Below are 11037 nucleotides of genomic sequence, written 5' to 3' on the forward strand. Positions count from 1 at the left end.
CAAGGAGTTCTCCTCACAAGTATTCGACAGTACACTTCTCTCAATGAGTATTCTTGTACATGCCTCTCCAGGCATAGCGAGTATTATTGTACATGCCTCTCTAGGCATAACGAGTATCCTTTTGTCACTGCTTCTCCAGGCAAAACACAAGTATTATTTTCCCACTGCCTATCCAGGCATTAGCGAGTATTCTTTCAACAATGTCTCTCCAAGCATTGAGTATTAGACATGACTCCTCCCAACAAGTATTATTGTACATGCCTCTCCAAGCATAACGAGTACTATTTTACCACTGCCTCTCCAGACATTGAGTATTCGTTTGCCACTGCCTCTACAGGCATTGAGTATTAGAAAAGACTCCTCCATTACAAGTATTGTACAGGACTTCTCCCAAAACAATCTTTCTCAATATTGATTTCTTCTACTCTAAAATCTCTTATTGAAAGAGGGAAGTTCAATTAAGTTCATGAATCATAAAGTATTAAGGTTTGACTCTTAAGTGAATACTTATGTTCAGTTACATGATAAAGGTAGAAAAAATTTGACATAAACGAGTCAAGTCATACCCAGACCTTTAACGGGCTAGGCTGCAGACCCCTAACGGACTACCTAGCTTATTTCCATCCCTAACGCCAATCGTGTTTACGTATAATCGGCTTGTACGATTGACACTTATATTTAAGATTTAGCACCGCCCATGGGAGTAGGTGTGTTGCGTCAGCTTAACCGACGCTAAATTGTTGCGTCAGTCAAGTTACCGACATAAAGTGTAGGCGTCGAGCCTTTTAACGTTGACGGCAACACTAAATCCACAATAAACGACTATAGTGTGAGATATTGTATTGTTAGCGTCGGCTTCTAGTCAATATTAATGAGTTTTTTTTCTTTTTCTAGTGGACCAAAACAATTGTGTGCTAATTTGTTGTTTGGAAGGACCATAACAAATTTGTTAATGAATAATCAATAGGGAGGAGAATGTAACATATTCCATTGAACTTTAAATTTAAATGTAAAAGAAGTTATGTACAATATCGAATAATCATTGTAAAATCAATTAACATTGAAGAAATCCATCATAGGATCATAGACAAGTTGATTAGCATTGACTCCCATAACAAAATCAGCATGGGCATAATCTTCCCTGAACACTTTCACGAGCTTGTTCCCATCGTGATCTTTGAGGTCATTGAGCAAAACTTGCACGTCTTTTACATCAGATAGCATATCTTGCCCTCCATAGCTGAGAAAAAGTGGAAACTCATTTGGGATGTTGGTCATGTCATAAACAGGAGGAACCGGTTGTCCATAGTGTTGCATATTTTGTCCTTGATCACCATAATCATACTTTGTTATTTTTCCCGTTCTGACCACTACTCAAAATCCAAAGAAAGAAAAACACATTAGCCAGAAATTAAGAAAATAAAGGACCAAACATACCTACAGTTTTATTGGTACTATTTATGTTGTTGTTTTCCAATTACTGACTTAGTAACTATCTTTCTTAATAATTTACTAATTTTATTAATGTGATAATTTTCCTTGAATTCCCATTATTCAATCCGCGTGTCATGTTGTAATTGACAACAATAGAAATAGAGTTTATAGAAAAGCTTCAAAATTAAATGATCGTCGTGACAGGAAAAAAAGTTGATTATTAATAGACTTACTTTGAGATAGATGGATCAAATTCTTAGTTGATGTTGGTTGTGGTTCATGATCAAGCAAGACATCTATCATGGAAGAATTGATGCAGCAATTTGGACCTAAAATTTCAAGGTAAGAAAGAAATACCAAGATGGTATCAAAATCTGAAGGTATTAGTGTGATCTCTACACTGAAATTTGCTTCTCATACCAACAACATTTTAAGTACCTGTGTAAAGTTTCATCAGGTTTGAGCAGTTGAGGTTTAGAGTGTGGCAGATTCCTTCAAGAAATTTTGATACAACATCCCTGATGAGATCATAAGAAGAACATTATGCTAGAGTTGAAACTCTTTTTAATTTCTCGTGTATCCTAAAATTAAACTCTTGTGCACTCAAACATATTGCAGAAAGAGATAGTAAATTCTAAGGATCAAGTTTTTCTTTTACCCGTTTGGGATGAACTCATAGATGCCTAACCAGTATACATCCTGTTATATTAAGAAAAAGAAAGAAATTTTCATTTAGTCGAAATGTAATTGATCATATTTTAATTGATATTATATGGCTTTTTTCTGTCTCTTACATTAGCTATAAATATGTCAGCAGCCAGTTTTGTTGGCTGTGAAGGAATCTGATTCAGATGAGCAATTGGGCTTAGTAACGCAGCTGATCTCACCATATTCAGCAACTGCCCTTGTGAGAGAGCAGCTAGAGCCATTAAAGTTCCCTGGAATTTCAGTTCATTGTTACATATGAATAATGTTTCTTTGAAACTTGAAGTACACTTACATCCAATGAAATAAGGAATAGAAATGAGAGATAAGAGATAAGAGAGATGTGAGTGAAGAGAATGTAGGAACATAAGAGAGATAGGAAAAGAATGTGAGTGAAAATACGATGGAAGAGAAGAAAGTAAAATAATACTTTCCACCTCAGTTCCACTCCACACTCAGAGTGCATATTTGGAAACTCGTTTAAAAACAATGGTTGAAGCCAAAATGATGGTGGACTAAAACATTTTCTGTCCAGCACGAAATTTGACTTTACCGTAGTTTTCGAACGAGTTTCCAAGCATGCAGTGCAATGAGGTAGAAGTAAAAGAGATTGATTTGATTAGTGATATGAGAGGAAAATAAGAGAGACATAGATGGAAAAAATGAGTTCAAATGTGATGGAAGAGAAAGTGAATGTGAGTAAATCAAAACTGCACAGAAAATTTAAGAGCTTACCAAAGAATGAGCTGCATAGTGCAATTTGTGACCAGTTTGGTTGTACACATACTGGACTGAAGCAGAAAGATCGTAACTAGCTAATTCATCCCATGACCAATTCCAATAAGCCTATACATGACCAATAACTTGTTAATCTATTAGAGTAACTATCAACTAGATTACTACAAGTCTCGAGAAAGTGAGTGTGAATGTATCAAAGTTGTAATTACTCTATAACCTTGTCATTAGGACTAAGTGTTATGTGCTTGCTGCTATATTTTGTCCCGCGAGAATTCACAAGCCACACATCAAACCCATTATCTGCTAAAATAAATGCCAATGATTCCTCTGGAGAATTGAAAAGCCATGTTATGGCATCCTGAAACAAAACACCATAAATTTATCTTTGTTGAGTACTCATACTTTTTACACATTTCTAAGACCATAATAAACAAACATGTTAGCTTTTTTGCACCAACTTACATTGAGGACACCATGTTGTAATAGCACTGGCGGCTTGTCGGCTTTCTTGCCGGACTGCCCTTCTGGCATCCTCTGAAGGCTCAGGATGTAACCATCCTCTGTTGTAACCTGAGTCCAACAAAAATATTGCCTCACATATCGGTAAAAGTATTGTCTTTATGGAAGTTTGGTTACACGGTGGAAAACCTTAGTGAGACTAAAATCATGATGGACAGTCGTAAAAGCTAAGGGAAGTAGCTTCTACCCACTGTAATTTTGGCTTCACTTGAGCTTTAACCGTGTATTCAAACATGTACATAGGTGAGACTATGCATGAAATAGGCTAGTAATATTTATTTACCGTGTGTTCTTCACAATTGTAACCTTGTGTCTCTACCATTGTCTTGCAGATACCATCATTAGAAACTGAAGAAGATGTTTGAACTTCATTGTTTGTGTGAAGTGTTTTTCTCCCTTGTGCTGCTGTAATGCAAAGCAGAACTATGGAAAACAGAACCAGCACAATCTTAGCCATTGAAAATATGTTTATGTTATACCCCCCACAGAAACAGAAAATGCTGGTTGTTTTATAGCCCTTTGGAGTGCAAAGACAAAATTGAAGATAATTCTGTTTGTCAATAGGTGTAACATAATTTTCCATGGTCATTTTGACATATTTTCAGTCAATAAAAACGAAGAATGCAAAGACATTGGTATTGATAGGTTAATTATTGATTTTTTCTTAAACACACTTATATTCGTATGAGACAATCTTGTTCGAGCTGGATAAGACCTTTATAGGTGGCAAAACACTCCCTACTAAGTATTTAACACAACTGCATTCACAGTGACTCGAACCCGAGACATCTGCTTAAGTTAGAACAATCTAATATCAGTTGATCTACGCGTTTGGGGTTAATTATTGTTTTATTAGTTATAGTTTCATGGTTGTACCCACAAAAATCATACTATTAAAAAATATTAACGGTGAGATGATTTATAAGTTATATTGGTTTGACGTAACTGCCAGGTTCTTGCACTTGTCTGATAGTTCTTTTTTTCTTGTTAAATTCGTTAAGTTTAAACTTAGATTAGGAATGCATAAAGTTACGTTAATTGCATTAGGACAATTGAGGAGTCGTACCAGCAAACAGTTCAATAGTCTTTCAGAGACTGATAAAAAATTCTAAATAACAGATTTATTTATTTTTGGTAAGCAAATAACAGCTTTATTTGTTTTGGTCAACCATACTTTTTCTGCTCTAATAATTGTGGTCCAAAACAACTGGTCTGTTTATTTTTGTCAAACAAACCAAACTCTTTTTTGCTCACATAATTGTGGTTCAAACAATAAAGTCCCTTTTTTTACTCAGCAGATAAGATGAGAGTGGGCCTTACAATGTTCTCACTGAGTCACATTTGAGAATCACTATTAATATGCCATTTTCTCTGCCTACACCATCCAGTTTTTCTATTTCTCAAATTTCTTTTGGAAATTAGTTTCTGGAAGCTTTAAAAAAATTGGAAATAAACATCTGGAATATAAATTTAAAACTTTCGGAAACTAATTTTGGGAAGTTTTTCGGAAACTAATTTTGGGAATTGAAAACTTCCCAAAACTATTTTATTTTTCTTTAATGACAAGTGCTATGAATTTATGCTTCAACCAAATTTTCCAACCTTGAATCCACTTATCATCCTTTCCTTTCACTTTGAATCTCACTTAGCCCATTCTTTTTCTTCATTTATTATCTCTCTTTTTTCTTTTCTTTTCTTCTTCTCTTTTTTATATAATATTTTTCATGCTGGTGCTGCTACTTCGTGCTGGACCTGTGTTTTTTATGCTCTGTTCCTATTTTGCTTGTATTTCTTTTCTTTGTAGTGTCTCTTGTCTTGTTCCTACTGTGTTGTACTATTGAACTCACAAGGGAGAGCTGTGTTCCCTTGCTTTTATCCTTTAATATCAGATTTCTATTTTCTAAAAAAAATATAATATTTTTCATGTGTCTTTGAGACTAATCACATGGATACAAGAAAAGGATTGAATTGTATTTATAAAAACTTTTCAATGCTTGAAAACTTCTAATCTTTTTGAATCAAAGTTCTCCTTCTAACGTTCCATCACACGATGGTGCAACAGATGTACATTGTGAGCAAGACAATTAGAAGGGTTGCACAATCAGATTTTATTATGCTTCACCCAATCTCAAGCTACGTCCACTCCTTGGTCTTCCATCAAGATTTTTCATTAAGTATTAATAAAGGGCTTCTCCTACGAGTATTAATAAAAACCTCCTCCTACAAGTATTCTTTCTCAATCCTCTTTAGGCTCATTGAGTTTGGTTGCCAAGGACTCCTCCCCATGTATTTTTTCTCTCATTTTGCTAAGTAAATAGATGTTTGATTTGAGCCTTTCTCTCTTGATTTTTCATAAGAGGTGTCTAATAGATCTTCTATGTGAATGTACAACCTCTTGGTTCAAGTTTCTCCCTCGTGCATTTCTTCTAAGTTACAAGCTTCATTGCTTGGGTATGACTATAAGCTCATGTACGGTGATGCACCCTCATTGCACCAAATGCACACCTTCTACAACTTCGGATCTAATCTTTATATCTGAAGGTGGTAGAATTTGATCGTTGGAATAATAGTTGCAACGAATCTATTTGTCATGTTGCTTGTATGTGACGTTTTTTCTTAGCATGGAGTCTCAATGAATCTTTTCTTGTAATGATCAATGTGATAGACGATTGGGCTTTGATAATTGAGAGAGTCTTTGGCGGTAACCTTTTCCTTCGTATCCTTGTTCCTAAGTTGAACAACTCTTGATCGTTTGACGACATTTTCAGCTTGTGCAGCGGTTAGATGTGACAGTTGACATCTTGAGACGATGAGTCTTCCCAATAAAGTAACATCAAAGGAGTCTCAATTGATATAGATATTTCATACCTACTCCTTTTAATTGATTGGGTTATGATTCTAGTTCTTTTTCAACCAAATCTATTGGTTTTCTTTTCATAGTCTTCTTGTAATTGTATATTGATAAATGTGTACCAAAGTTCTTATCTTTTTACTAAACTTGTTGAAGAGCGCTTCAGTAGACGACAATATGTATGTACAAGGGACGGGTTTTGGTTAACCCTAACCCGACCCTAAATATTGATCGAGCCAATTCATAGACCCTAACCCGTCCCTATACCCGAAGCAACCCGACATTATGCGGGTCCAATTTAGGACGGGTCTATGTAGGACGGGACCGGGTTGGCCCGAGGGACAGTAAGTTTAAGACTATTTGATACTAATTGTAAAATTTAAAGATAATAACATAGTAAAAGAGTTATAAGTTGGAACTATTTTTTGGAAGAAATAACTTGAAAGGATCCAATTCTTTCATAATCTATTGCACTTGAGGTTTACATTTTGTTTGATCATTTCTTCACCTGTCTCACATATGCATAATACACACACATGATTTTCTCTTGTTAGAACATGAAAGTGTGCATAGTTTGACAAACATTTATTTAATTCATAAGGTAGATGTTAGACATTTAATCTCATCTACATGGTAAGATAAATTTGAGCACCGTGTATCACATTTTAATCATTATAACAAATTAAAATTTTATAAAATATATATGTGGGACGGGCCGGGTGACCCGAGTGTCAACCCGAACCCGACCCTACCCGAAGTCGGGTAACTCAAAGATCAACCCGAACCCGGTCTCTTTTAATAATTGGGCCGGATTCAACCCGGCCCTAAAGGCTTGGGCCGGGACGGGTTGGCGGGTAGGGCCGGGTCTTGTACACCCCTATTATGTATGTAACCTCTAGCTTGATGTACTTTAGTTTCATGATATGCTGCTTTGTTAGACGATGAGTTTCTTCATGTTTGTGTTTCGTCTAGAAGATTTTTGAGTTTTGTATTTCTTCGTTTTGAATACAATAATCTTAAATTTTTAGATTGTAGATGATATGATTCTAGAGATCTTTGCTTTCATCATTCTTCAATCTTCTTTTTTTAGAGCTTTCCATTCTTGGACAACTCTATCTTTCAGATGATAGATAGTTGAGGCTCATGTAGATATGTGATCTTTCTTATGTACTCTTAAGCAAGCATTGAATAGACGATCTTTCTTTGCATTGGCTTCGAGTTTCTTGTAGTCTTCTAAATCTTTTTTAATGACTTTGAACGTTTGGCTTGACTTTGAGAAGACTTGAGTATAGATGGTCTTCTGATGCTTTTAGCTTGGTCTTTCTTCTTCTGTAGATCACTTTTTTAGATGATGTAATCTTATACCTTTTGGTCTTGCTTTTGTTGCGGAATACATCTTCTCTCTTTTGCTTGATCTTGTTGGCTGATATGACTTTGAGGGCCTTGATATTGTTTTTCTTTCTTGAACCTTGTAGAGGAAGCGATCTTCCGAGGAAAGACCCCGACTTGCCTTTGTTAGATGTGGGTTCTTCTAGCAGGTATTTCACCATAGCGAAAAAGGTGTGGCTCCTTGGAAAAGTTTCTTGTAAGACCCAGGATTTTAGAATTAAAATAAATTAATTAATTTCCACCTCACGCATAGGATTATGTGTAAGCGTGAGAGGAACTTGACTTGTGTGTGATGTTTGGATTAGTATTGTGAAGAAGAAAATTTAGGAAAACGACATAGAATATTACTAATTTCGCTATAGGTTATAGCACGAGCTTATTCACTTCCGCCTTAGGGCGAAAACGTTAGTAAATGGCTAATTTGCTCTTAAAGCACTGTAGAAACGAATTCAAAAATAATTAGAGGAATATAAGAATTTCTCTTATTCCTTTCCACGACAAGTGTTTCGACACGAAACCCTGGACTGTACGAACGACCGATTTCAATTCTCGGAAGTTTGCCGAAACTAAATCTCTAATAGCTCAAGAACCTTAAAGTAAACTGTCGATGAAGACTTTTTCTATTCGGAGCTTCAAATGAAGATTCCACACGCGTTCACCCATTTCTTTCGATGTTTTCGACCTTTCTTCAGAAGGAATTTTTCTCTTCCGACATCAACTGCAAAAAGTAACTTTTCGGGTTAAATCGATTAACACCGTTAGTGAATCGTTTGCTCAAATTCCAAGAAACCTGGTTCGAGTTCTGGAATTCTGTCGCCGGATTCTATCTTATAATTCACCGAAGAATGCACAGGAAAAATCGGAATCGCGAAATTTTCATTTCCCCGCGTTTTCCATCTCCTATAAATAGCATAAAAACTCAAAATCCTCACCATTTTCACCACCAAGGCCGCGAGCTCAAGAGGAAGGAGGGAGAGGAAGATTTTCGCCGTTTCTTACCTGATCGTCGCTCTGTTCGTTGCTACGCGTAGACCTCGAGGTACTGATGCTTTTCCTTACCTCTGATCGTAAATTCTGTCGCTTTTCTCTATGTCTTTCTGTGCTCAAAGTTTTGAGTTTTTTGTAAAACTGTCCAAATAACTTGATTTCTCTGTCTAAACTTATTCCCTGCATGCCCAAGAGCATGTTTAGCGGATTACATTTCGCCGAATCTCGCTGAATCGCCGCCGAGCTTCAATTCTGCTCAAAATACCCATTTTATGCTGAGGTTCCGCTTTTTGAATCAAAAACTCTTGACCGAGCTTAGCGTCAGTAGGATTAGTCGTCATAAACGTCGTGGGTATCGACCTCATCCAATTTATTTTTCGAAATTCCGATTTTGAGTTTCCGAGCTAAAAATCTTGACCAAAATACCCATGTTCTAGTTTTCGATCTGATAATTTTCCTGAGAGTTTCCCTGGCCTAGATATCGCCTTAGAATACATAGGAATTAAATTAGATCGAAGGAAAAGTTCGGGAAACCCCTTTTTAGAAGTGGTCGAAACCTGTTTGTTAGGGTACAGTGTCCAAAAATAATTTTTTGGTCTCTATGACCTGAGCTATAGCGTAGCTCTTTCGATTGTCGAAGTTTTGGCTTTGGTTTCGTGTCATTCCGAGTTCTGTAGCTCAAGTTATGCACGTTTTAGCAAACGAAGTTCTGTTGTCAATTCGTGCCTAAATAGGAACTCTGAAGCTTTAAAAGCTTTCTTTCCGGTTCCAATTTGTGTTATTATACAATGTAGCTCCTAGTAGGGCTTGTGTTGATGATTGTGTTTCCTTGTTCTAGGTTCACAACTTCCATGCACAACTTCTACTCACGAAGGTAAGGGTAACTCAGTTTTAGCGTGTCATTGAGTCTTGCCTGCTTTTATCGCATTGCCTGCGTTTGAGATGAAGATGTTTATATTGATTGGCATTGGGTTATGATTATTGTGCTGAAATGGGAAAATGTTTTCTGGAGGCTTTGGTCGAGTGAACTGATTGAGACGTGTGTCTCCGTTTTCTGAGAGGCTTCGACCGTTTACTGGTTTCCGTCATTATTGCTTTCTAGTGGATTGGACATGATTATGTTTTATAGCACTGAATTATTGTTTCATCGTTCAATAGAGCTTGATGTGTTTGTACCAATGTTGTGATTATGAATAACATGTAATTATGTTGTTTTGATTATTGAATTTGAGATTGTTGTTTGAGTGACTACTGAGTTGGATGAGATGTTTTGACTTGCTGGAAGTAGTAGTGGAGTGGATATTTTCACATGATTATCCCGTCTTTCGGGGCGTTATCAAGTGGTAGTGGAGTGGATATTTTCACATGACTATCTCGTCTTTCGAGGCGTTACTTAGTGGTAGTGGAGTGAATATTTTCACATGACTATCCCGTCTTTTGAGACGTTACTTAGTGACAGTGGAGTAGATATTTTCACAGGACTGTCCCGTCTTGCGAGACGTTATCAAGTGGCAGTGGAGTGGATGTTTTCACATGACTGTCCCGTCCTTCGAGGCGTTATCAAGTGGCAGTGGAGTGGATGTTTTCACATGACTGTCCCGTCTTGCGAGACGTTATTGTTTGATTGATATTGTTGAGGATTGTCGATATCTGATTTGTTGTTATATTGTTGAGGATTGTTGATATCTGATTTGTTGTTATATTGTTGAGGATTGTTGATATCTGATTTGATGTTATATTGTTGAGGATTATTGATATCTGATTTGTTGTTATATTGTTGAGGATTGTTGATATCTGATTTGATGTTATATTGTTGAAGTTATTGTTATCTGAATTAACCTATGCTGTTAAGTTATTGATTCCTGAGTTATTTTATGTTGTTAAGTTTTGTTGATATCTGTTTTAAAACCATATCGTTTAATTATGTTAAATATATGATTCGATTTCATTATGTTAAACCCTTGTTGATATCTGCCCTTTTTTTAACCCTTGTTGGTTTTCCTATGATTAGCCCATATTTAAAGAGCCCATATCTTCGCTTTTGTAGATAATATAAATCCTTTAGTTTTTTAAAAATTAAAATGTAACTCTTATGGGGGTTCATCCCTCAATCTACATCGCTCTCTGCTATGCTACCTCCACCAGATCCTACTAGGTAGGTATAAAAGCAAGATCACATGTGGCTCCATCAATAATTTTATTTATATAGTTTTATGATTAAAATTAATATTTTATCATTTATAAATTAACCCACTTTTAATTATATTTATATGACTAACAAGATTATTTTAACATAGTAGTAGAAATTAGTAATCGATAAATAATAAATTAATATATTTTTTTAGTCTTTGACGGATGTAAATCCGTTAGAAAAACTGTGCTATCTCTCTCAAATGTCTTTTATAGGGTTTGAA

At 35.9% G+C, this 11037-nt stretch overlaps 1 protein-coding gene across 1 annotated transcript; it reads right to left on the reverse strand.

Moving 5' to 3' along the window:
- Positions 1 to 968: 968 nt before the first annotated feature.
- On the reverse strand, positions 969 to 3867 carry LOC130724271 (triacylglycerol lipase 2-like). Its single transcript, XM_057575467.1, has 9 exons — positions 3680 to 3867; positions 3340 to 3447; positions 3095 to 3235; positions 2875 to 2985; positions 2229 to 2372; positions 2093 to 2133; positions 1873 to 1952; positions 1668 to 1763; positions 969 to 1370 (listed from the first exon to the last, which is right to left on the reverse strand). Exons 1-9 carry the CDS (start codon positions 3851 to 3853, stop codon positions 1051 to 1053), a joined length of 1215 nt encoding a protein of 404 aa, XP_057431450.1. The 5' UTR covers positions 3854 to 3867; the 3' UTR covers positions 969 to 1050.
- Positions 3868 to 11037: the final 7170 nt, after the last annotated feature.

Source organism: Lotus japonicus, chromosome 6, assembly GCF_012489685.1.
Source record: "Lotus japonicus ecotype B-129 chromosome 6, LjGifu_v1.2".
In the NCBI taxonomy this organism is placed as follows: domain Eukaryota; kingdom Viridiplantae; phylum Streptophyta; class Magnoliopsida; order Fabales; family Fabaceae; genus Lotus; species Lotus japonicus.

Coding starts and splice junctions, on each gene's coding strand:
- LOC130724271 (XM_057575467.1), bottom strand. CDS start 3,853: ATGGCTAAGATTGTGCTGGTTCTGTTTTCCATAGTTCTGCTTTGCATT. Junction 2,986..3,094: donor CACTTAGTCCTAATGACAAG/GTTATAGAGTAA, acceptor GGTCATGTATAG/GCTTATTGGAATTGGTCATG. Junction 1,953..2,092: donor TATGAGTTCATCCCAAACGG/GTAAAAGAAAAA, acceptor TGATCTCATCAG/GGATGTTGTATCAAAATTTC.